Source organism: Pseudopipra pipra, chromosome 4, assembly GCF_036250125.1.
Source record: "Pseudopipra pipra isolate bDixPip1 chromosome 4, bDixPip1.hap1, whole genome shotgun sequence".
Lineage (NCBI taxonomy): Eukaryota > Metazoa > Chordata > Aves > Passeriformes > Pipridae > Pseudopipra > Pseudopipra pipra.
In genome coordinates this window covers 32,144,822-32,171,916 of record NC_087552.1, presented here as the reverse complement: position 1 = coordinate 32,171,916, position 27,095 = coordinate 32,144,822, and the positions used below count along the sequence as shown (strand labels likewise).

The 27,095-nt window shown below is 37.7% G+C and overlaps 1 protein-coding gene across 1 annotated transcript; it reads left to right on the top strand.

The window, feature by feature from the left end:
- Positions 1-294: 294 nt before the first annotated feature.
- On the top strand, positions 295-18,790 carry PLRG1 (pleiotropic regulator 1). The gene is made up of 15 exons (XM_064652293.1): positions 295-412; positions 2,331-2,437; positions 2,655-2,797; positions 3,771-3,824; positions 5,362-5,455; positions 5,885-5,975; positions 6,136-6,237; positions 8,352-8,444; positions 8,817-8,966; positions 9,082-9,183; positions 9,703-9,805; positions 10,378-10,486; positions 11,994-12,133; positions 14,751-14,944; positions 15,913-18,790. Exons 1-15 carry the CDS (start codon positions 404-406, stop codon positions 15,970-15,972), a joined length of 1,551 nt encoding a protein of 516 aa, XP_064508363.1. The 5' UTR covers positions 295-403; the 3' UTR covers positions 15,973-18,790.
- The last annotated feature ends 8,305 nt before the right edge of the window (positions 18,791-27,095 follow it).

Sequence of the window (27,095 nt, the reverse complement as noted above, 5' to 3'; positions counted from 1 at the left end):
TGTCCCTGTGCACGGGCACCTGCACAGTAAAGAAGTTCTTCCTCATATTTAGGTGGATCTTCCTGTGCATTAGTTTCTGCCCGTTGCCTCTTGTCCTGTTGCTCGGCACCACCGAGCAAAGCCTGGGTCCATCCCCTTGGCACCCTCGCCTTTAGATATTTATCCACTTTACGGAGGTGACTCGGACCGTCCGCTGCGGCAGCGCCAGCGGTACTCGAACCCGTGAGCCCCCGGCACACCGCGGGGCGCCGGCCATAGCCCCGCCCCTTCTCTTCACTGTCCCCGCCCCTCGGGCGCTCGTCGCGCGTCACCTCCGGTGCGGCGCGGGCAGGCGGCGGAAGCGCCTCCATAGTGGCGGCAGAGGGGGCGACGGAGGCGGCGACGGGAAGGGCTCGGCAGCGCCATGGCGGAGGTGAGGGGCTGGAGGGCCGTTGAGGCGCCCCGGGCGAGACCAGGGGCCGGGGCCGGGTCAGCGGGGCGAGTGGGGCCCCTGCGGGGACCGGTGCTGGGCCCGCCACCGTCAATGCCCCCTCGGTGGGACAGGCCGCTGGAGGAAACCGAGGGGAGACCTCATCGTAGTCTGTAGCTTTCTCAAAAGGGGAAGAGGAGAGACAGACACCGATCTCTTCTCTGTGGTGACCAGTGACAGGACCCGAGTGACAGGCCTGAAGTTGTGACAGGGGAGGCTTAGGCTGGATATTAGGAAAAGGATCTTCACCCTGAGGGTGATTGGGTGCTGGAACAACGTCTTCAGAGAAGTGGTCACAGCACCAAGCCTGACAGAGTTCAAGAAGCGTTTGCCTGATACTCTCAGGCACATGGTGTGACTTTTGGGGATGGTCCTGTGCAGGGCCACGAGTTGGACTCGATGATCCTTGTGGGTCCCTTCCAACTCAGCATATTCTGTGATTCTGGGGAAGTGAGGCTATTTTGCCCAGCCTCCGGAGAATTATTGGTTCTGTCAGCCTGTCAGGAAAACCGTACAGATTTTGTGAGGGTTTGGAAGTACAACTGTGGAGAAGGGCACTGCTTTTGTAGGCCATGGAGTTGTTACTGTGGGGTGAATGGCATGCACTTGTAGAAGTACATAGTGTTGTCAGAGTTACAGAAGAAGGTGCAAAGGCTGCTGCTCCATGCAACACTAAGAGGTGTTTTTTACAGAAGAGCATCTGTTAGAAATACTTGCTGAAGCTTCTTCCCTGTTTTGGAGATGCTGTGTTACCTACTACTTGTTTTGTGATGTCAACAGCTCTCTTGTGGAGTAGTAATTAGCTGCTGTAATGCTTATCTCTTTCTTCAGATGTATGAAATTCCTAACCCAGTTCCAAGCATTAGGGATTTTTTCACTTAATGCCTGGAGTTTGCAGGAGCTCTGAGCCAGGGCAAAAAGAGCAAGGTGTTGGTGCTGCTGAGTTAGAAGGGTAACAGACACTACAAAATGGGCTGATGAGTGAAGAGACAATTTTCAGAGCTTAACAGGGAAAGTACCTGCAGAGTGCATCTTGAAAGCTGGCCAGCTGAGTGATACTTGGTGCCAGAAGCTACTAATGTAGCTTCGAGTTTGTTGCCATTGTTTTTATTGACATACAGAACATACAGTCATGCAGGGCTTTGTACCAAAGGAATCAGGCTCAGATTTCTAATGATTTTTTAAATTAAGTTTAAAGAAAATACTAATAAAAACATGAGCTGTGCTACTGATAAGCAAATATGCTATATAAGTTGATAGCTTTATAATTCTGCTTTTTATTTCCTGAATGGGATCTAAAGTATGTTTTGCTAATAGAAACCAACAAAAATTATAAGAGGAAAACAAGTTTTGTCAGGTTCGATCCCACGTTTTCTCTGAGTAGATTGTGGTGTGTTAACACAAAGTGGTGCTGAGTGCAGAAACTGATGATTGCCCTGGTTCTTTTTATGGTGGTAGTAAAGTAAAATTTACAGGAGGTTTTCTTCAGAATTGGTTCTTTATTTCCTACATACAGAAACAGAACTGGAAACGATGAGGGGAAAAAACTTGTGTACTCATGGATTTGTGATGTAGATACCAGTTCAAACAGTTTGAACAAAGCATTTGGCTTGCTGTTCAAGTTTTGTCAGTTTTCAAGAAGGGAATATTGTTTTGAATAAACACTGAAGTAAAACAATTAACAGATAAACTTAATTTTTTAGTTTTGAAGAAGATATGTGTTTTCTGTGAACTAAACAGTTGCATGCCATCTAACAGTACTGAGATCTGAAATTGATCCTCAGTTTGATTTATGTTTCAGTTTTCAATTTTTCGTTTAAATATGTCCAAAAGTATTTCAATGCTCTTTTCTTTATTTTAGGAAGTCCAAAAGCATTCTGTGCACACACTTGTGTTCAGGTCTTTGAAGAGAACCCATGATATGTTTGTAGCTGATAATGCCAAACCCATCCCATTAGATGAAGAAAGGTAAGTGTTGCTGCACTCAGTGAAGTTTGGGACTATGTTAATGATTGCTCCTTCCAAGTCAGAAATTCAGGTCTGTCTGTAGCGTTAACAGTCTTGAGAGAATAAAAATATTAGAATAATGAAGTAAGTTTTATAACATCCTCTGTAAAATATTTCAGAACTTAATAACAGTTCAGAACTGGGTTGTGATCAGGATTATGCTTTACTCTTCCAACAGTCACAAAGTGAAAATGGCAGTGAAGCTGCGTACAGAGTACGGCTCAGTGTTGCACATGCCGACTCTCAAAGAGAACTTGAGAGAGAAAGGAGGTGCGAACACTGGGGATCCATATGGACACAAACAGTACTCTGGAAATCAAGGTTAGTTTGCTCTTAGTGGTGTATTTGCCCTTTCTTTTGTAACAGTCACACTGACATAAAGTCTGAAGAATGCAGTCCAGTGTTAATCCATTGCAGATAAATAGGGAAATCAAAGTACCTTTTTTTGATTGGTATTTTTCTGGCTAGGGTCCGCAGGAGGTAAGTGATCCAGAACAAGGTGCTGTGGATTTTTTACAGTGATTCACTACTAAAAAGTGATTTTTGATAACATAAATATGTGCTGCACTTAGGTGTTAAAAATGAGTAATGTATTTCTCTTTTTTGCAAGTTCATGATGATCAAGGGCATGCTCTTTCTTTTAATTTTGTTTCATAGTATATTTACAGCCTTTTAGACATGCAATTTATAAACCAGAAAACTCTTTATTTCAAATCTGCAGGGTTTTTTAATCTATATTTTGTAATATATAATGTGTATATGTTAGGTAGATCCCATATAGAAATTTCTCTTCTAAAGGGGGCCAAATGCTGCCTCATTTTAATTGAGATAGTTGATATTTAGTTGAGATTTAGCCCAAAGTACTTTATTTGGAAGCAGTGTGAAAGATGCTGGGAGACAATGAAAAACATTTGAAGAAGAAAAGAACCTTTTTCAGTTCTGACAACACGGACAACCAGTTGTCTTGACTAGCTTACTTTTCAGAAACTATGCTGTTTGTGTACTTGAATTCTTTTCCATGATATCTGCTTCAAAAGGCAGTAAGAAGATTTTTCTCGAGTCCCTTTCTCACAATTTAAATTAATTATTTTTTACAATTGAGTTTTAGAAAATGGAGGTAACCTGAACAAATTAAATTAATGAAAATGAGAAATGTCTGAGTACTCTGGAAGTGGTTACTGGTTTGTTCTGCTCTGTATGACCTGCTCTGTTTTCCTCCGTTTGCTATTTGAGTGCATTATTTGCAGTGCAGTATAAAATGTAATTATTAATACAACATGTTGTCGCTTTTTAGGACAAGAAGTTGAGTATATGGTAACTGGTACACACCCATACCCATCTGGGCCTGGTAAGTAAAATTTTGCAAGTGTTTGTATGGATTTTTTGGCTTCCTGTATGAACAAGACAGCCTCCATCCTAGCAGGAGCAGTCTTGCTCTTGATGTGAATCCATACTTGATAGTAGTGGATAATGCTATTCCATTCTTTCATAGTAATAATGCAAGGAGTTTTGGGGCTGGTAAATGTTCTGGGAGGAGGATTTAGGCACAGATGCAGCTCACTGAGCCTTCGTGGATGTCATCATTTGAATGGTCATTTTTTTCTATGAGGTTACACCTCCCTGGTAGTATCATCACAAAAATGTTCTAGGAATCTCCTCTCCCAAGACCCACAGATCCCTGGTGCCTCCACTGTTGTGTCAGAGTTGCTCTTAGGATTTTGTTGTGAACAAGGAGGAGGTGGTTCACACCAGAAGGCAGTTGAATGACAATATGGAATATATAAAGTTTTTCTTCACCAGCGCAGAAAAGTGTAGATTTCCCGACCTTGCTCTGAGGAAGAGACATTAGGGTCTAATAATTTTAGTGTACTTTGGTTTTGTCTGTGCTTGGAAGGGTTATGTTCCTATGTTGGTACGTTGGCCATTGCTAATTGTCACTGTTACTGATGAATCCTGCTCTGTTTTTGTGACAGCTTAGTTTTAGCTGCTGATCTTTTATTGTGCTTAAGTTTATTAGAATTACAGTGGAAAATCTGCTGTGTCTTGGTTTGTAAGTTAACAAATGTGAGTGTTCAGTGGACCCTCAACCATTTAAAAAACATGCATGGTTGCTTGTAACTGTGGGATCAAGACTTGCTCACACGAGTTTCCTCAAGTTTAGTCTTAGAATCATATGTTAGGGTTAAAAATCAGATTTCTTTTTCCGCTTTTTCTTGTTTTAATCTGAGTAGCTTGCCCAAATATTGGTTTTGTCATCAAGTGGCAGAAGTTAGCTTAGGAATAGAAATAAAGCAATGAGTTAAATTCACTAGTGTGCACCAAAACTATACTTTGCAAAGAGTTTTCAAATTTTTTGATAAAAATGATCTGCTGTTCCTGAGATAAGGTTATAAATCCTAAGATGTAGTCTGAAATTCTCAGTGGGACTAAACCTCTTGTAGTTCTGGCACCACTGTATGATGCCAACCACCACATAGGGATGGCATAATAAAGTGTACGAAAGGGCCTAAGTTAGCAAATTCTTCTCAGGATCATGTTTGTTTCCGTGATGTTTGGATTTCCATAGCAGTTGAAGCTGGGTAAAAAAATGGATGCTGCTCCTAGTAAGACTCTTTTTGTTTCCAACACCAGAAACATTGTTTCCTACTCTAGAAATTGTTTACTTATATATTTAGTAGAAGGTGGAGGGGATCTGGGCCAAAATAAAGATCGCAGTAGATTTGACTTGCATGTGAAAATGTCATTGAAGGATGAGGTTTAATATTACAGGCTTGTATCAGGCCCTTGTTTGCAGTATATATGTATATATATATATGTTTGTATAATACACTTTTGGAGAGTTTCTGTTTAATGGGGTTGTCTTTGACATGTTATTTCTCTTCAAGGTGTGGCTTTGACAGCAGATACTAAGGTCCAGAGGATGCCTAGTGAATCTGCAGCGCAGTCCTTGGCTGTAGCACTTCCTGCTTCTCAGTCCAGGTACTGCTGTGTTACCTCATTACACTGTTGTTGTCTATGGGAATTTCAAGGCAAATCACAGAAGCTGGGATAAGAGCTACTTTGAGTAATTAAAATATTCTAATTTTAAAATGTTTAAAGAAACTGCTTTTCAGGTATTGCTGAAAAGCCAGGTATTGCTTTTCTGTACGCTTTTTTTTGTATGTCAGGAAAGGCAATGGGAAGAAGTTGGGACAAGGGAAATTCTTTTTAGGTAGAAGAAAAAAATGTGAAGCTTTGTGGATGTCCTGTACCTTGAGGTGGTCAGGCCCTGGGTAGGTTGCCAGGAGAGGTTGTGGACTCTCCATCCTTAGAGGTGTACAACACTCAACTGCATGCAGCCCTGTGATACTTTATCACTCAGTAGGAGAAAGTTGATTGCAATTCACCAACCATTTTCATTCAACCTAGGTTGGATGCAAATCGGACAGCTGCTGGTGTGGGTGATGTTTACAGGCATGCTGGAATATCTGAGCGTTCACAGCCTCCTGGGATGTCCGTGGTGAGTCTGTTGCACATCTAATGTGACAAGTCCATGGTGTTGACCAGATTGCTTCTGAATCCATTTTCGTGTTGTGTGGAGATCAGAGTGAGAAGGCTTTAGGTTTTGGGCAAAGAGGTAAGCTACAAAACATAAGAGTAACCTTCCTTTTAACTTACAGGCTATGGTGGAAGCTGGTGGAAACAAAAATTCTGCATTAATGCCAAAGAAGGCTCCAACCATGCCCAAACCCCAGTGGCATCCACCTTGGAAACTGTACAGAGTAAGTTACAAATTATATGACATGAACATGCATATAAAAGTGAGAGAATATTTTATGTTCTGTAAAGACCTCAAAACATAATTTTTCTTCTCATTCACAAAAATGAAATTAAATGAAAAGTGATTGCAACTAAGTTATATACTCACACTCCTCAAATAACAAAGATGTTAAATTACAAGCTTTTTTACTATCTGTAGCTGTATTGTGATAAATTTGCTAGAAAGTTTGTTTTTTCTTTTCTAGTGAGATTCTTGGGTGGAGGAACTCAAAGATAAGGTGCAAAATTCAAAACTAATAAAACATTGAAGAAATACTTTAGCACTGTTAATGTAATGAAATTGTCTGAAAACACTTAAAGGCACTCAGTGAATGAGTCATTGACTTCTTTTATTTGCAATGAAAATAGGGGAAAAAACTACATACTGTAATCACAAATTATCTCTACAGTTTAGATTGCTTGATTTCTAATCTTATTTTTGAAATGGTTTAATTTGCCTTTTAATTTTCTGAGCAGGTAACAATAGCCATTCCTCAAAAACCTTATGTCATTGAACTTTTTAATCATGACTATGACAGAGTAGCTGAATGGAGTTGAATGGAGAATCTCTAAGCCATATGTATTGGTTCAGATATTTTAAATTTTTTTTTAACTTTCTGGTGCATCCATTTGAACACGTTTGTGGGTTTTTTCTGGTTCTTACTATGAAATTTAAACTATTCCATATTTTGTCTGAAGAAGGGTGAATGTTACTTTAGAAATGTTATGCTTTCTTGATATTTTAAAATCTTATGCTCTAGTATCAGAATTGTATTGGTTTAGCACTGTTCATCTGAATATAGCACCATATGTAGGCATTTACATTTTTAGAAGAGTCCTGAATGCTACATTAGTTGGAAATCTGAAGGCTAATCTTAAAAAGTAGTTTTTGAATACAGCAGTATTGGAATGTGTTTTCTCTAAAATTTAAAACAAATACCATTTGAAAGTAATGGCATTACATGAGAGATTTAGGGGTAAACAAATTAAAAATGCCTACTTTTTAGGAGCAGTTTCTTTTCAGAGAAATACTGTAAATACAGTTCAAGTCACTGTACATACCTATATGTATTCTACATACAAACACTTTTAGTGAAGGTTTGTTGTTAAAATCTTTGCTCAACAGGACAAAAGCTTGTTCAGACAACTCAGAAATAGAAGCATAGGTGGAACACCAAATGTGGGTTTCATCTATGTGTTGCTTAAGATTTACCTATTAACCGGTTTTCCTAAGCTTGTTTTGAAGTTATTTGTGAAAGATGGGGACATAATATAGGTCAGATGAATAATATCTTAGATTTCTCCCCAGAAATGCCCATTTCTATTCCTGTACTAGGACGAACTCTAGGCAGCTATCTCAAATGCTTGTGGCTGTGATCTTGTGATCAGAAGAATCCACTTTAGCTTTCCAAAGAATTTCTGCCCAAGGAGCTTTGTTGTGTTTTAAGTCTTTTGAAATGAGCTGTATGACAGTACATGAAATATGACATTCAATGGGTTTTGAGTTTAGCTGTCTGACTTTGGAGAAACGAGAGAAACAGAAATGCTGCTGGAAGCAAGGCGTGTATTGGCAGAGCTTTTCTTTTCAGATCAGCCTCCATTACTTTGTTACCAGAAAGTTTCTGACATACTCATGTTACCTCTTATTTGGGGAAAAGGAGGGGATGGTGTTTGAGAGGTTATTATATAGCAATATGATTTAATAGCTGATATTTTTATAATTGTTCTTTGTATAAGCACTGTATGGCAGCATAAGGAACCTGTGCTCAAATAGTCTTTCTCTGCAAAGCTTCAAGTGTTGAGCCACAGTGCTACGGACTCTTAAAAGGTGTGAAGAAGTTGCTTGTAGGAACAGGGTCTTTCCATATTATGAGTTCCCCAAGTCTTGTGTATGACATGTAAATTTCTAGTTGTCTCTTTATTTAACTAAAGTAGAATCAAGCTTTCTTCAGATCTCATTTCACATTTGACTTTTCTTGGTGAATACTAGCAAATTGCAGTGTTGGACAATGAAAATTACATTAATAGATGTATATGTATTATTTCTGATTTAGAAGAGTGTTTGTTCTTTCTGAAGGTTATCAGTGGTCACCTGGGCTGGGTGAGATGTATTGCAGTAGAACCAGGAAATCAGTGGTTTGTTACTGGCTCTGCTGACAGAACCATAAAGGTAAGAGGTTGGAAGAAATTACTGACAAAGTTTGCAGGGGGTGGATTTTTTTTCTCTAGTTATGTAAAAATGTCTTAAGCCCTTGCAAGCAATTTCTTGGTTACTGTTTGCAGAATAATGAACTGCAGAACATTTTTTTTCCTTTTGCTTTGCCATAAAGGATTTGTGGAGTAGTACTACTTCTTTTCTTGATATTTCATTTATTACATGGTAATAAATGTATTGGTAATAAATGTATGGTAATAAGTGTATTTGGAAAGCAAATGTTTGTTAATTTACAGTGCAGCAGAATCAGTTACATCTGGGCTGTTTATCCAGACTATCACTGTAGAACTTTTACCTGTCTACCTCAAAATAACTATTTTGATGCAGATTTGGGACCTTGCTAGTGGCAAATTGAAATTGTCTTTGACGGGACACATCAGTACTGTACGAGGGGTGATAGTAAGTGCAAGAAGTCCATACCTCTTTTCTTGTGGAGAAGACAAACAAGTGAAATGCTGGGATCTTGAGTACAATAAGGTAAGCTGTCATTTCTTTATTTGATTTAATTGGTGGTGGTAAATATAAAAATTAAAGCATTTAGAATATTCTTTCAGTTATCAGTTTGTGTTTTTTGTGGTTTTTGTTCATCTAGGTTATCAGACATTACCATGGTCATCTAAGTGCTGTCTATGGTTTAGACTTGCATCCAACAATAGATGTACTGGTAACGTGTAGCAGAGATTCAACAGCACGAGTAAGTATAGCATTGTTTCATTTTAACATCTTCATATGTGTGTTTCAATATCTTTCATTTGTAAAAACAAGCACTTACCGAAAGTTAACATCAATCTAGATGGAATACTCGGTTGATTTGTGTTAACTTTGACCTACGTTGTTGAGAAAACCCAAACGTTGTTGAGAAGCCCAAATACAGAAACATGCAATGTCACTTCAGGGTAACATTTTATTTCTTAATGTAGTAGGTACACTGCATAGTACATATAGGATTGCTTAGTATTTGAAGATGGTATGGGTCTATGGGGACTTAAATTATCATATGCCTAGAAATTCACTGGGAGGCTCCCTCCTCGCCTTGAAGTTTTGCCAGCTGAGGCAGTTTTGTGATGAATTGTTGGATGAAAAGTATCACCTAAATACCATTATGTAATCTTTAAGGCTATGGCAAGAAAATCATGTAATCAATGACAGTGCCTAAAATACATTGAATATGCACCTGTTACTGACCTCTGTCATATTTACTGTGAATTCCTAGATTTGGGATGTAAGGACGAAGGCCAGTGTGCACACACTGTCGGGACACACAAATGCAGTGGCGACAGTGAAGTGCCAAGCTGCAGAACCACAAATTATTACAGGTATAGTGGGCATGGTTTCATGAGTAACATGATTGAAAAACCTAATAATGAATGTATTTGTTCAGTAATTGTGTGAGGTTTGTAATACTATCTTTGTGCGTTTACTCAATTTCTCTTCCTAGTTTTCTGTTGACAATGAGCCATGCAATGTTCCATACTGTTAATGATATGTTTAAGCAAATATGGCAATACATTGTTTGAATGTTTTTCTGCACTTCCTTTTTTTCTGGTTACATTTTATGTTGTAATATGCATGGAGACTTCAATTTTCTGTGGTATTTCACAGTTCTCCCCAATTCAGTTAAGAAGTGTCCAGTACCATGGTTAAGTGTTCATTTTCTTATCTGTTATGTCAAAATCTAGCTTTGAACTGTAACTTCTTAGTTCATCTTGAATTTCAAACTGAGTAAAAGACTCTTGCAATCCAGGATCTTTTTTGTCTGAGATAGCATTAGCACAATATTTTTGTCTCTATCACATCTAAATTTTTGTCTGCCTTATGAAAGTAGTGATTGTGATAGAATCAATGTGATGGTTTCTACTATTTTTTTTAAATTTTCTTTTCACTGTAGGCAGTCATGACACAACCATACGGCTCTGGGATTTAGTGGCAGGAAAAACTCGTGTTACTTTAACAAATCACAAGAAATCTGTAAGAGCAGTAGTGCTACATCCAAGACAGTAAGTTTTCCTCATTCGTTTACACTTTCACAGTTCAAAGCTTTGGAGGGTGACAAAGCCAATGTGAGTGATGATTTAGAATGGCAGGGCATAATAATGTGAGTAACTAATGCACTTAGAATGATGTAAAAATGTATCAATTATCAAATACAGTTTACTACACTGATTGTGTTTCCCTAGTATTGGCGTTGGTGTACATTAGCAATCCTGAGAATGTCTTGTATCCCCCAGGGTTACTTATGTGTGTGCCTTTCATTCAGTCCTTAAAAATCAATGATACAGGGCTTGTAAGGCTAATAACAAATATATAAGTGAATGATCGTTGGGAGAAAGTGGTTTTGTAATGTGCCATTGCATGTGTGATTATGGCTAAAGGAGGCAGTGATTAATAAAATGGCTTTTTTTTTTTTGAATATGTGGTTCACTGCACAAGACATTTCAATCTAACTGGCTGTAAAAAAGAAACTTGCTGTGAGAATTGAATCTTTGAAGCAGATGTTGGAAGTGCTCAGAATTTAGATGCTGTATTTTGATGGACCAACAGTTGCCTATTTGGATAAATCCTCATTAAAAAGGAATTCACATAGAACTCCAGTACTTCTGGATGTTTAATATTTTAAAATTACATTCTATCAGTGCAGAAATTCACAATCTTTGATATGAATAAATTCTGATCCTATCTGTACCTGAAAAATTTTATAGCCTGTTAGCTATAGCAGAGAAACCCCCTAGTTTTACTTATATTCTGGGACAAAAACGTAATTCTTGTTTCAGATTCATGAATTTAACCATTTTGAAAATAAGCTTGAGGTGTTCTTGTCTAACAGTAGCAACTGTCAGCCTGTATTTCAGTATTTCTGTATTCGTTTAATATTCTGAGGTTTTTTTGTTATACTTATTTTTTTAGTTGTAGAATTCATAAAATCGCAAATCTGTTAGACATTGTGACAAGTGAAAGTATTCCTACAGGCTTTTGTATGCACTACCCAAATAACCATGTAACTGCTTGCACATGTTAAAATTAAGGAATTTATTATCTTAGGGTAACTCAGTAAAAGAAAATATCTTTCTTAGTTACTTTTTTTCAGCGCTTCATCCTTGGCTGTGTAGTTTTGGAAGACAAGCCAATACTGGGCATTTTGCTTAGGGTTTGTTGCTTTGTTTTTTTTTCCTGTTACCTTTGCTGATGATGCCCTTATACTTGAAAATTTGTCAGAATAACAACTGATCAGAAATTAATGTGCATTTTAAATATTTATTTTTATATTAAATCCTATGCCAGATAGGATGTTATAAAGTTTAGTCTGTGGAACAGAAAGAAAACAATAGAAATGGTAATTCATGACTTCATAAAATTGCTTAATTTTGTGTGAAGTAAATATGTCAGAAAAGCAGTTCTAGTATTAAGTAATTTTGCAACTAGCATTTAGCAGGAGTTTTAGTGAAGGACATTTGGTCTCCCTACAGCTATTCTGAACTTTAATATAATGTGTTTATTTTCTTTCAGTTACACATTTGCATCTGGTTCTCCAGATAATATTAAGCAGTGGAAATTCCCAGATGGAAACTTCATTCAGAACCTCTCTGGCCACAATGCTATTATCAACACACTGGCTGTAAATTCGGATGGTGTTCTGGTCTCAGGAGGTAAAAATGAGAAATACACATTTCCTCTCCACTCCCTCATGTACATGTGGCTGCAGGTCTTTAGGCAAAGATGCTCACTTGAGCTCTGCTTTATCTGGGCCTATAAGTCTGCTACAGCACACCATTTCATTTATAGTGAGTTGGGCCAGTTTTATCTTCATGGATGTTACTGAGCTGCAAGCACAAAAATGTATTTGAAGGACTTCTAATGTGCTGCAGGGAAGAGGTTTCCTCTTCTCCACTGGCTGCTGCTGCAAGGCTACAGAGTCCCTCCATTATGATCTGCTGATCCTTAGTGCCTCCTCAAGAGTTAGTGACATGACAATGCAGTGACAATGGGTAGAGGATATAGAAACATTTTGTGAAAGCTTGCTATACTGCTTTGGTGTGGATCCTTCCCTGGTTTTTTTATGCAGCACAAATGCATTGGCTCTGTTATCTTCAAGTTTTTTGCACGTATTTTCTGATGTTGTCTTTGTGTCTATTAAAAGAGTGATAGCTAATCTCCAAATTTGATTTGGTCCTGTGAATCAAAGTCATGTTTACTCAGCAGTATTAAATGTTCTTAAATTGAGAAACCAGCCACTTGGTTCTAGTGCCTGTGGGAGGATTTTGTGTCTATTGTTATACATCAGTTTAATTCTTTCATTCAAAAACTTCAAGGATTTAATATCCTGTGATACATTAGAGTATTGTTACTGGTCTGTGAGCTCCCAAAGTCTTAGAACTATTAGTTTGTGTTCATGTACCTATATTGTGGGAGTAGAAAAAGCATCCTGAATGCTTACTGTTATCTGATCATGAATAGTTTAATGTAATAACATTTATCTCATATTGTAGGTAGCATTTTTCTCTATATTACATGACACTGTAATAAAAATCTTTTATTCCAAATATGTGTTACTGAAACCATAATCTGAGAGTTTTTTATGTTTGTACAAGACTATTTTTAGTGGCAAGTTTTTTGGAAAGTGGCTTCTAGAAATCCCAGCTGGATCTATTTGTTAAGGCATTGTGCCTGCATAGGAGGGAGAGGGGTACATGTGTTTATAATGTAGTTGCTGTTATAAACAGGAAATGAGTAAACAGTGTGGAAAAAGGAAGTGCTAATTTTACAACTTGAGAGATGAGCTCTAGAGAAACAGTCTTAAGATTGGGAAAACACAGTTAGAGCAGGAGGCTAAACCCAAATCTCTGAGGTCCTAGACTAGTTGCTGGGAGAGCTCTAGCAGTCTGAGGCAAATTGAGAGGGGAGACTGTATTGTTCCACACAACTTGCAGAGCCTGAATTTTCATCTCTTGGTTTTGTCTAACCTTTTGGGTAGTTGCAGACAAGGATGGGACTCAATTCACAGCATCACAGGTGATAAGACAGTCTAAGACAGTTCAATGAACTTGCAGAGGGATACTTACGAAAAACATTTCTGTGTTTGTAACCAGAGCATAAAAAGAATAAAGTTAAGTTACACCGTGAAACACTGAAATGCACTTGGTCATTTAATACAGTATGTGCTATAGGCTGGGGATGTGAAGTAGGATGGAAATGTGCTAAGCAGGAGTTGGAAAATAGCCAGTTATATTGTTACCTTAGCCTGGTTATGTTTTCAAGTATGTATAAAAATTTGGATAAAGCTGTGTTTGACAACTGGCTCATTCATAGTGAGAACAAGAACTTAACAAGAACTTAACAAAATACTTTCATTATTATTTGAAGACACTTCTAGAACATCCTTGTAAGACTTTTCTATGTTAGTAGTAGAGTCTTAAAAAAACCCTTTTCCTTCTCCACATAAAAACCCCACCATTATTTTAAGTACTTTATTTGTGACTTTTTAAAAATTAAAATCTGAATATTGATTCCCCCCTTTACATCCTCATGCTATCTACAGCAACTTCAAAGAAGTTGATGCTAAATTAAAATACATTGATGTTACCTTGAAGTATTCTACTGTAGAAATACCCTTCTTGAAACATCTGCATTTCTTGTTGAGGTGGCAGCTGTGGAGAAATTTAAATTTTAATAGATCTGCTTTGGCTAGGTAATGCTTTGGGAGGGTATTGTTTTTTGTAACTGAAAAATTGTCTTGAGAGCATCCTTCTGAATACAGAGTTCAGATTGCTGTGAATGCCCTGTAGCTGATGCCAGTAGCAGTAAAATGGCAGTGGTTTAACCTGTATTTGGAATAAAACATCTTCAAACATTAAACCTATTTTGCATTACATAAGAGTCCTAAATGTCCTAATCTCTTTGGCAGGATGATGCCTCTTTGTTCAGCTGTAGTGCAGCTACTGAACAGGGAGCTTGATATTCAGAATGCCAGTCCTTACTGTGCTTGCAAAGCAACTTGCTGCAATTGCCTTTTAATGTACTGTATCATCTCTCTGGGTTGTCTGATGAAAACTGAATGAGATTGTGAGGAAGCTTCCATCAGCCTTTCTTAAGTAAGAAGGAAAACAGCAGAAAATCAGAAAACTTTCAGGGTATACCGAGCTATTCTACATGAATGTTATATGATGTATTCCTGATGTATTTATTAGTTGTTAATGATACCGTTTGTAGCAAACAGATACAAATTAACTGGTCAAAATACTAAGTTTGTTTTTTTGTTTGTTTTAGCTGATAATGGTACTATGCATCTTTGGGACTGGAGAACTGGATACAACTTCCAGAGAGTACATGCAGCTGTACAGCCAGGCTCTTTGGACAGTGAATCGGGAATATTTGCTTGTGTTTTTGACCAGTCAGAAAGCAGATTGCTAACTGCTGAAGCTGATAAAACCATAAAAGTATACAAAGAAGATGATACTGCGGTATGTCAAAGTGTCTTTTTAAAGTATTTTCAGGAAATCAAAAAAAAATTCTAACAAATTGAACATGTCTATAGGGGACATGTACAGATTTGTGTAATCCATTTTATTGAAGTTTGAAAGCCATATGTAATAGCATTAAGAGGTAGGTAGTTTCTGCATTCCTAATTCTTAATTATATGCTGTAGTACAAGTAAGTGTTAGGTCTGTCAACTCTTCTGCAAAAGACCTTTGTGATGAAGTTTGGAGAAATCTGAATACAATAACGTACATTGTATTTTGAACCCAGTGGGGAACTGTGTGTGGTTGTATTGATCAAAACATGGGAATTAGCAAAAGGATTGCACTTTGAAGATTTATTGTACTTCTGTATATGATCTAGTTATTGGCCTTGACCATTTTGAGAATTCAGAGTAGCTTATTTCCAAACTGTTATTCTCAAATCTGAATCCATTTACCGATGAAGACAACAGGTGATTGTATAGTTAATCGGTGTATGTCTTCAATACAAAGAATATAAGGATTTTTATTATGCCTTGGAATTTTTGCACTGAATTAGACTTGGAGCAACTCTTAGATATAAAGGAATAAGAAATGTTGTATCCATTTTGCAGTTGGGCAAACTGCAGACTCCGTGGCATCTGCCAATACTGATGTAGGTATCTCTGGACGGACTGTAACTGGGATTCTTGTTCATATGCTTTGATAACCACAATGTTGTTTCTGAAATGCCATCGGCAACTTGATTTTTTTGCCTTATTAGAAAAAGAAAAGAGAACAGAACAAGTGTTGCTATGAGATGATAGAAAATTTCATCTGGGTAAATTAATTACATAGTAAATTAGGTATTTATAATACTACGTACAAAATAGAGTATATATACTTGATAAGTAATATTTTAATCTAAATCCTAATTATAGGTGAGTTTCAAGTTTAAAATAATCCTTACAAGATTTTTCTTTTCCCTTTAGACTGAAGAAACTCATCCTGTCAGCTGGAAACCAGAAATTATCAAGAGAAAACGATTTTAATGCGGCAACATACTACTTCTGTAATTCTGTTTTGGCCTTCCTGAGAGCTTTCAGTCACATTTTGTTCTGCCTAGAACAGCAGAGCAAAAAGTCAGCTAAGTCATTGCTATTTCAACATGTTTTATAATAAATTTTATTTCTCTTTCCTTTTGTCTTTCTTTGTTGTGATCCCAGCAAACCAGTTGCAGCTGTTAACTTTGTGGAGCATGTATAGTTCATGAAAAGGATAGATGTGCAGGTGGTTATTTTTTTAGACTTACACACTCAATAGATTCTTATAAAAATATTTTGATGAGCTAGGTTTTCTGAAAGACCCTTGTTTGACCTCAAAAGTTAATTGCAAATTTATGCATAGGAGCCATCTTCTGGGAATTTCTTGGGGATGCTTGGATTTTAGACCAGTATAGTTTACTGTACATATGCTAAATAGATACTAAATTAGAGTAACAGAGTAATCTAGAAAGAAGCAGAACAACACAATAATAAGGTAGTTTGCTTTATAAACACAGCCACTGAGCATTGTTGGTGCTGTGTTATGGAATGAAATGGATCTTCAAAGTGTTTCTTTCCCTAGGAAAGCTTTCAAGTGCAAGAACTCATCTTCACTTATATTATTTCAGATTGGACCTTCTGTAGCAAGGACTGCTGTCAAATCATATTGTTCACAGTTGCTGCAGGGTTAGGACCAGTTGACTTCCTTTGTAAATCAGCTGTTTTTTCCACTTATCTAAAGCATCCATGACGGTAGAGTCCAGTAAACTTTTAAAACTGAACTTGAGGAAAAACGCTTAAGTAATTTAAGCCTTAATTTTACAGTTTGCTGTCTTCCCATGATTTTAGGAAGGAGTTTAAAATAAACTCTTTCTGAAAGATAATTTGTACTTCTGGAGGGACAAATAGTCCATTGGCTTTACAAATAGTCACATAACAAGCACTAAACATATAAGCCTCCTTGCTACTGTTTATCTGTCTTGTCTGTGCTGCTCTTAAGTGCTTCATAGGGCAGTGGAAAAAATCATTAAGTTATCAGACCATTCAGTTGTTGGCAACTTTGCTAGTGGTGTTAATAGCTGCACTGGCAAGTTTCATGCTGGGTAGATGCTGAGAATTAATCTGTGGCCACAGCACTGATAGCAAGCAGTTCACAATAATTATTTCTACTTGCCAGCCTGTCTTCTTTCAAATCTGAGATTTATGTTAGAGAAATGAGTTATTTGCAATGTAACTTACAGAAAGCTAGTAAAACTGAGTGTTGTTTATATTATGAGAATTTTTGTCTTTTTTATGATGCACAGGAGGTCTTGTATTTATACTCTGAATGTCTGACAATGTCATTTTAAGGAAGTCCATGCTGCATAAATAACCGAATTTTGGTTGACAGCTATTGTCTAAAGCAACTTCACAAAAAGGGTGGGGAGTATTTGGTATTTATGAGTTGGATTAAACATCTTTTATTTGAATGATAACTTGAATTTTTCTGGATCTTGGTTACTGCTCTTTCCATTTGAACTAACATAATAGGTAACAATACAGGTTATGGCTTATGCATGTTTGTACCGCTGCTAATGATTCGTTCCAGAAATCCATGAATTATTGCTGTTACACAGAATTTTCTTGCTCACACTGAAATCCTCTTTAGGAAACTGGAGTGGAGAGAAAGAACTTACTTGAAAATGGGTGGGATTGTAGAGGATTTTTGTTTTTTAAGAAGTGTCCATTTCTTTTGATAGTTTGGAATTAGGATGGAGAAATTATGGATCTTGGCTCACTGTTCTAGCACATCTTTTCTGTACTGACATTTTCCTTTAGAAACTGCATTTATTACACTTTTTATCACTTTGAAGAGATATCAGAAAGTCTCCTACAGAACCTGTGTTTCTTCTCTGGACTTCTGTGGGAATCTGCTATCATGGGGCAGTGGTTGCCTGGGCATTCTTTTTTGTGCCCTAGGTAAAGATTTGGTTTGTAAATTAAAGGCTGTGCACTATTACTTGGGATAATGCATTTCCTTTTTGGCTTTCTAGTATGTTGTCCCAGTTCTAATTGTGATTTTTTTTTCTTATTTGTATTCTTGAGCATTTGATTTACTTTTTCGTTTCCTTCCCAGCAGTTTTTTCTTCCCCTTGACAGTAAAGTGAATATCATCACATACACTTCTGTAAATATTGTTTATGGTACATCAAGATTATTTGATATCATTTAACTGCTTCTCTAGTTCAAAGCAAGCCTAGATAGTGAGTTGTGACACACATAGGTCTGATCGTGTAGGATACAAAGTGACATTAGATTTGTCCATGTAAGTCATAAGGTGAAGCAGAAGAGGAGGGTCTCGTCTACTGGGTGTATTTCCATGGTTCTGGAAAGCATCGCACTGCAATGTCAGTTTAAGTCATCTTGAATGGGACTCTAATCTCAGAAAATAATTATTGTCCTTAGTTTCATAAAATTTGATGTTGTCTTCTGTATATGATCAAATAATTTCTACCACAAACCCTGAGTTTTGTTTTATACTGTACATAATTGCAGAGAAGTAAGAAAATGGTTTTTGTTTGTAACATAAAAAAGTGTAACTGGTAACAGGGATAAATTTCAAGATCACTCTTGGCTGTATACTAAAGCATTTAGCTGTGCAGCTAAAATGCTGTTGTTTGTTGGCAGCATGAAAGTTGTGCAGAACAGTATGTCTTTGGCAACTTAAAGGCTTACGGATGTTAAGTCTTTAATAGCCAATTACTTTTTAGTTCTGTCGGGTTAGAATTAAAGTGCACCTGATGTGACAGCAATTTAGCCATCAATAAAACCTTCCATACAATATGAATTCATGTCTTTTTTTCCATTATGGTTTTTCTAGTAAGAAGAACAAAAAACAACTAAATATGTATTGAAAATGAAAGGAATTTAGGATTAGAATGGACTGTTTCCCGTAGTACAGTGACAAATATTTTTGTTTATCAGCTGTAATGGAAAGAGAGAAAGTATTGATTGTTGTTTTCTGCAGAGCTTCTGGTCTGCATGAAGGGACTAGCAAAACAAATGCAGAATTGTTCATGTATTTTCTCTAACTTTTTAAAAAAAAAAATTCAAACATCTCTGGAGTTAAGTATGAGTTCTAAGATGACTTGTGGATGAGAGCTTTGTGGGTGGAAGAAAACTTAAACTAATTTTGTCTTAATGGGAACAAATTAAAAGAATATTTCTCTACATGTCATGTGAAAATTTGATCATGAAATCAATGGGGGTTTTATCACTGAATTTTGAAGTAATTATTTCACACAGTGGGTTTTTGTTGTTTGGTTTGGGTTTTATTTTTTTTTCCCCTCCAGTGAGTTGGAAAAACTATCAATCTAGCATGTCACATATGTAAGTATCAACACGGGATGTATTGATTTTGTACCCAAAATGCCTCATTCTTTTTTAGATGAGGCTTCTAAACTTTAAATAATACACCTAAGGAAATGCTGCATATTTGGAAATTAATGAATGCCAGTAAGCCTGATCAGCTAAAAAAGAGTCAACCTGCAATCTTGTTTTACAAAGTTAACACTAGATTAGTAGGACTTGAAACTAGCATAAATATGACTTTCTGTGGAAACTGTTCCATAAGCAGAATATGCAGTTGTTGAATCACTTTGGTCCTTTGAAACTTGGCAGGCAGGTAACTACAGATTTCACTGGTGGTCATTTAGGTAGAACTTGTCACTTTGGGAGATTCCCAGCTGATGCTTCTTTAATGGCAACAGCTAAGAATCAGTTCTCTGGCTTTTACATCTTGAAGTCTTATGAATTTAGTTCTGTGCTTACTAGGAAAGAAACTGGCTGAAAACTGGCAAAAAAAAGTTGGATGAAAAATGAATGGCCGTTCCCTTCTGAAGATGATTCAAGACTTTTGATGCTCTGAGGGGAATCTGCATTTCTTGTTTTGATATTGATAAGGATCTGAAGTAAACTCTGATTACAGGACTAGCAAAATGCAAATGCTTCTGTGAACACTTTTTCACATGCATTTTTCCTATGCTTCCTTATCTTATAAAATCAAATTAATCAGGAGTCACGCAGCACTGTCATCTCATCAGAAGCTTGAAAAATACCTGCATAAACATTCATAAATTTTGATGTTGGAAATTACCTTGAGAGGTTTTCCAGCAAAATAACCAAATCTAGCCAAGAGAATTTTCTCTTTAATTAGAATGTATTCTACCAATTGCTGTAAAGCAGTGCTCAGATATTTTTTTGAGATATATGTCAAACTCTGTAAGGTGTATTTGCTTTAGATGGGAACTGTGGAGTTTCTAGATGTGGACTGGTTTTTTCGTTTGTTTTTTTTTTTTTTCAAAATATTCTCTTGAAAATCTTTTAAATAATTTGATTTCAGGGATTTGCAGGATTAACCCTTAGGTGTTATTGTTTTCCTGTTGCTGCTTGTATTGAATCTAAGTAGTATAGGCTTTGTAAGGTTTTGTTGTGTACTTTTAAGTCAATAACATGTTAAGTTCCTTCAGATGCATGTTGTTAGCAGGGTTTTGTTAACCTTTCTTTGGGGTTTTTGTTTTGAATATAGAGCACACAAGCCCCAAACTTGTTTCTAAAGCATGGATTCATGGATTAATTGGGGCACCTGCCTGCAGATTAGACCTCAGCAGTACAAACAACAATTGAGCTAAATGTCTGTCTCCAGTGAAGGAAGATTAAAATCACTTACAAGAGAACTAGAGTTGAAAACGTTTTGCAAAACTGTATTGTGCTAGGGCTTTTTCCTTTCCTCCAGAAAAACCCCATACTTTACCCTTGTGTTTAAGAAGTGCAGATAATGTGTGAAACGCTCGTTTCTGCCAATATTTTTTTTGCAGCCTCTGCTTCATTTTTTAGGGAGAACGTGTGTCTTTGCAAGACATGTCACCTTTGCTCTTTCTGTTGCAGTAACAACTCTTGGATGCTGCAAATATCTTTTTTTCCAGCTAAGAGAAGGGATGAAGGGTTAAGCCCTTCAGAGCAAGGGAGAGTCAATGCAGCATCAGTATGAATTATGAGTACCAAGGGGTACACCTACAGAAAAATAAGACTTCCTAGAGACCAGATGAGAAGAAACTGTGATTAACTGAAACCTCTGAGAGAGGTGAAAAGGACAGTGGAAAATCTAAGATTAGAAGAGACTAGAGCTATAACATCTGAAAGGAAATATTTGAAAACTTGCTGCATTTCCCTGTCAGGCTGGAGTAGAGGAGGCATTTCTGGATTAGATAAATGCTGCATGGGTATAAATGATAGAATGGAAAAGCAACACTGTGTTAATGTGGGTGCAGCCAATGGCGAAAATGAAAATGTGGGCACCCTGATGCAGATAAATCTCTTGACAGCAATCTATAAATGCATTTATGGGAAGTGCAGGTAGTGTGTGTGCATGTTCTGGTGCCCTCATGCTCTGATACCCAAGATACTGTAGAAAATTCATTGGCACGTGGAGAATTGCGGAGCACTGTACAATGATGAGTCTGGAGGGGTTTGCAATTGCACTGGGGTTTTTACTGAGGAAGTGCTTGGAAGCACAATCCTAAACAAGGATTAAGAGTACAGTGTGAAGAGTGAAGCTAAAGTTTGCATGATGAATATCTTTAAAAGATGGGATAATTTTTTTTTACAGCTGATTGAATGTAAGGATTACCTTACAACACTGAGTTTTTCTTTCTGGCAGGTAAACGGTGAACTGAGGAATGAGATGTGAGTTTATAGCCACAGAATGTCATGCTGACAGGATGCATTGCTGTTGGGAGACTATTGTGATAAGTAAGAGTGTAGCTTGTGAGATCAGAAAAACTTTTGTGCTGCATCCAACAGTGTTGGGGTTTTTTAAACTGGGAAAAGACACTATGAATCATAACATGACTTAACTATTTCCAAGTAAATCCCCTTGACAAGCAAACTTCCTGCATTGACAACTAGAGATCTGCTCTCAATAAAGGAGCAATATAGATTATGAATAGAAAAATTCCATACAAAAATTTGAGCATGGCTTCAGCTGCCAGATGAGTCAAATTTCATGTCCTGTAAGTATATTAATTCTTTCCTGCTCCTTTAATTTCTTTTCTTCCCGTGCAACATGATAATGAGCATGCTTCTTTTAAAGAAACCCAGAATCTATTAATTCTGCTAATGACTTTGTTCTATTTTGCAACTGAAAATTCCACTGAGGTACTTTTATTATACTGTGTTGCTCTAAATCAATGTTTTAACAGGAAATTCAAAAGTAACTAGCAACTCAATCATGGTAGCTAAATGAAATTATAGATAAAATTGATTGCTGCTAATTTAAATTAACATAGTGAAATGTAGTTTCTTCTTACTGAGCAAACCTGTTGTGGGTGGGTTGTTTTTTTTTTTATTGGTAGGTGAGGTTGTAAATGTCCTTTAATTATATAAGAGGAAAGAAAACTGCTCCTGGTGTTTCTCCAGTTTTAGTGGTGTTGTTACATGCATTTACCAGGTTAATGATGCAGTTTTTCTCTAGCCATTAAAAAAGAATATACTGAAAATGGCACAGCATGTTTCAAACTTTCACACACTGAAGAAAAGGTCCACACACTTTCCGTAACATAATCCTGTGGTAGTGCATTTTTTAATGTATTCTCTCACAGGTTTCAATTTCTCCTTCCTTTTTGTTTTTAGGCAACTTTTATGCTAAGACATGGGAAGCTATCTCTAGCCTGTATTTTAGCCTGATTAATTATGATCTGGTAACTCCTTTCTTTTCTTCTTTTCCCCCAAACTTGTCCTGGTCTTCTGCCATCAACAACATCCCTGAGGAGCCTGTGAGATCCTCAGCTGTTCTGGAGAGTTTCACGTTGTCCAGGTGCAGTGCGCAGTGCTATGGATTGCTCTTGCAGGTCCCTATGTGGCTTAGCCTCGCTACATCAGACATTGACAGAACTATGCAGTGGGAGTGTTTTGTAATGGGAAGTTGTTCTTGGAGACAGGGAAAATATTGACTGGATAACCTGATATGTGACCTGATGCTGACAGGTAACTGTTCTGCCCTCACCTTCCCAGTTCTCACTGTACTTGATTTTTCTTGAGTAATCCTAGTGATACAGCACACTGTGTTTAAAATGCACCAGTGGTTGTTAGCAACACCACACAGTGGTTTTAATAACAAAATCTGACAACAGATTTCACATTCTTGGCAGAAAAACGGCAAGCATTAAAGCCTGAGGTGGAATGAGACATACACCAAGGAAACCTAAACCCAAGTGAGGAAGATATTCATGTAAATCATGGCTGTGGGCTTTTTTGTTTTAACCTCATATTCAGCTCAGCAATGTGCCCAGTAAAGTTGTTTAGCCTCCACTTACCACTAGGAAAAGTTCAGACCAACCCAGTTGACTGTCCTGCGAAATGCTTTGTATTGCTGAAGCTGAGCAGGGGAAATTCTGGTGAGGGAATGCCAAAATGTCTGTGACTGAAAAGCTGTCCTTGTGATGAGAAAGTGTCTAGCCTTTTCTGTTTCACAATTCCCTAATTTCTTAAACCCCATAAATAGTTGCTATGAACAGTGTAATAAATAGATTTGGTATTGCAGGTAATACAGATCTTTAAATTATGGTCGGAACTTCTAAGTTGTCTTAAAATTGTAGACTCGGGAATACTCCAGGACATATAAGTCTCACAATAACATGGTACCTATAGAGAAATAAATAAAAAAAAAAATCACAGACAAAAAGCCATTATAAATAATGATCACAGTTACGAAACGGGAGAACTTTCTACTCAGCAGAATATTGCATCTCCAGACACATCTTCCAAAAAGAAGAGAAAAGCCTAAATGTTGTTCTGCTCAAAGAGAAGACAGAAGGGATGTGTGTGTATAAAATGAATGGCCAGAGCATAAATGTCTGTGTGCTGTTCTGTAAATGTATGCCTTACACTCTGCTTATGCCAAGGCAGGTCATTTGAAACAACGGATGATAACCGATATCTGTGTGAAGAGGCATGCTGGATGTGAAAAACAAAACTGGTGATTATCTGCGGGACACACCTCACAGTTAACCACTAGGAGCCAGCACATTTTACAATAACACAGCTGTTGTCATTCATACCTCAGTGCAATACTGTGTTTTCCTAGCTTTAAGACATGTCAGTTCACACTTTTTTTAACATGGTGCTTTTCTCTGGTGTAGACAGGGCCAAAGTAGGATGTTGAATTTAGAAATGTTCCTGTATGGAGAATACACTTCACCAAGAACAGGAAACCTCATCCTCTCGTTTTCTCTCTCCCATGTTTTTCATTCAAAGCTGTTCCTGTATGTTCTTTACAGTTCATGTAAAGTCATTTCTTTCCCTCAATAGAAAGGGAACAGAATCTGTATTAAGTGAGAGAGAATAAAGGTAATGTTCCCTGAGACTTTGCCTTGGAAAAGTTAAAACCTCTTAGCCTCACTTTTTAATGATAAGCAGATATAAAGTAAATACAGTCAGCGAAGCCCCTTCCAAAAAGGCGTTTGAAGTCTCAGCTTTTTAAATTCATTTTCAGTGCTTTCAGTTTTTCTTAGGCTGCTGTAATTTCCCCTTGTGCCAAGGCTGATTAGGACCAGCATAGCATAGTGGAATTCTGCTTTCTTCCTTTCTGCACACACCACATCCTTCCTCATCCTTCCAGTGGAGAGGGAGGTGGTGGGCAGAAACCCAGCCACAACACTGTCCTCCCAACCCAGAGTTCTGCCCCTTCTCCCAGTTGTACCAAAAGCCTCTTTGTCTCCCATATGCTCATGAGCAGAATAAAATAATAATCTGTTGTTTCCCTCCTGTGCACCCGGGACCATCAGAGAAGCGAGTGTATTACAGGGAAAGAAGAAATGTGTTTCTTTTTTTCCCCTTGATGCTTAGAGGTGAGAAAGGGATCACCTGCTGGAAACACTGGAGCTGTGTTTAAAGGGTCATGTCTTCTAAAATTCACTGTGGAGTTTGTAGACACAGACTCTAAAACTGTTTTGCTGACAACTTTGTTGTTTCTCCTGTGTGAAAGCATCATAGTGATAAAAATAATAATTGTGGTCTCTAATCTGTCACAATGAGCACTGAGTGTGGAGTTACATTTTTAATTTTTCACATGCTTTCCTCCACACAGTTTCATATATTTTTTTTAGTTTGCATTTAAAATGGGACTGAGCAGCATCACTGATCCACTCCATTGGATTTCTAAATTTTGTTTGGCAAGATCAATGCAGTTTGGGGAAAAGAAATTCTACAGCTGAATATAAAATGTAGCTGCTGTGCTCACTGCCTCCCTGCAGTGATCATTGTCCCTAACAAACATATACAGCCTGAGCAGTAATTAAGTGTAGCACCATGGGATCCTGCCCCTATGGCTATAGGGCTGTATGACTGTAGTTATTTGCAAAGCTTCTTTCTTACAAACTGTACTGTCCCTGGTGGTTGCTACGATGGTTTTGCGTCTAGGCCACTGGTCAAAGATGTTAGTGTTGAAACATTTTTGTTGTTAAAAAAACCATGAAATGTTTCCTACAGGACTCAACTGTAGGAAACTGTAACTCAACTGTAACTCTATCAGCCAAGGGAGCCATGTCCCAGTTTGGAGGTTTCCTCACAGGTACGGAGGTAAATCCAGACTATACTGCTCTATACACATCCTACCTCTTCCTGCCCTTTCCTAGGAACTAGTTTCAGTGACAGCAGCTTTAGCAGGGTGGTGTTGACTACTTGGAAATGTGCCCAGCTCTTCAGGCTGTTTGCTGCCTGATCATCCATTCTTTGTCTCCTCTGGGAAAGGGGCAGCATGCCAAATGAAAGATGTGCTAGATTCAGCCAGGCCACCACTGGTCCGTGCTGCCAAACTTGGAGTGGTAAGCTCCTTGCTGAGCTCTACCAGGTACCTGGCAGTGATAGTCTGTGGCCACCAAATTCCTTAAGTGCTGCTGACGGGCACTTGTGTTGGACTCACTCCTTCTTCTGGAGCAAAATCTCTTCTGGACTCCAGGACTGAAATTCTGGAGGCTGTGACTTCTGGCTCCAATGAAACCCCAAGACATAACTGTCCAAAGCTGATGTCTGTAATAGCTATCACTCAGAAAGTGCAGCCCAATCTCCCTTGTTATTAAAAATGTGAGATCTTCATGCCAAGTGAGATCCTTATGCCAAACTTAGTGTGTTCCACAACTGAACCATGTACTTTGCATGCTGGACATTAAGTTGGAGAAAATAAAATATATGCACATTCCCTAGAAAATAAATTTTGGGAAGTTAAGTTTGCAGTTCCTATTTCACATTCTTTTCTACTTTTAAAACAAGACAGCAATGTTGTGATTTGTATTCTCTGTGTATGTGGTAGTCTGTGCTGTTGTATCCCATAATGGGAGGAGGAGAGGAAGTGTTGCTTGTATTCGCTCTGCACTGAAGTCTTCTTTGCCCTGCCAAAATCTATTCATTGGCATTTTCTCCATATCTGGCTCATTGAAGCCATGCATTTGCTTTCCATTAGTTGCCTCAGTTAATAGGATGAGTTTTTATTATTATTTTTAAATATTGAGTTTTAAATGAAAAAACAACACCCTCATTTAATGATCTGATAAACTGTTGGGATGTTATTTGCTATCTTTGCTTTTGCTCTTCTTTTCACTAATTTTCCTTCTTTTTTTTTCCTTTCATTCATTTTATTGAGCCAGCTTTGCTCACACACACACCAAGTTTAATGTGTTTTCCTGTGCATTGTACTGTGCACAGAAACTCCCACTGTAAGCCCAAGTCTGCCATGTACTCTGCCCAGCTGAGCTGTGTGCTGGAAACAGGACACTGGAGGTACCAGGGACAAGATGGTGAAAAGAGAAAGGTGTGGTTAAGGAGCAGCATTGGCCTTTTTTAAATATGTCTTGGCTGGTTGATTGACGCACTTTCCATCTATCTACATCTGTTCTGGGCTTTTTCTCCTTTGACAGAAGGAACTAGAAATAAAAAAAAAAAAAAAGTACACAAGAGAATGAATAGTGAGAAGTAACACTGAAGTGAGATTTTTTCATGTGCTTTTTGTGTCCTGTAAACCCACCACAGAAGTAGGGTCATAGGATTAAGCCTTCCAAATTTCATACTATAAAGCTTCCTCTATCAAGTCCTTAATTTTT

Coding starts and splice junctions, on each gene's coding strand:
- PLRG1 (XM_064652293.1), top strand. Junction 2,798..3,770: donor ACAGTACTCTGGAAATCAAG/GTTAGTTTGCTC, acceptor GTCGCTTTTTAG/GACAAGAAGTTGAGTATATG. Junction 8,967..9,081: donor GGGATCTTGAGTACAATAAG/GTAAGCTGTCAT, acceptor TTGTTCATCTAG/GTTATCAGACATTACCATGG.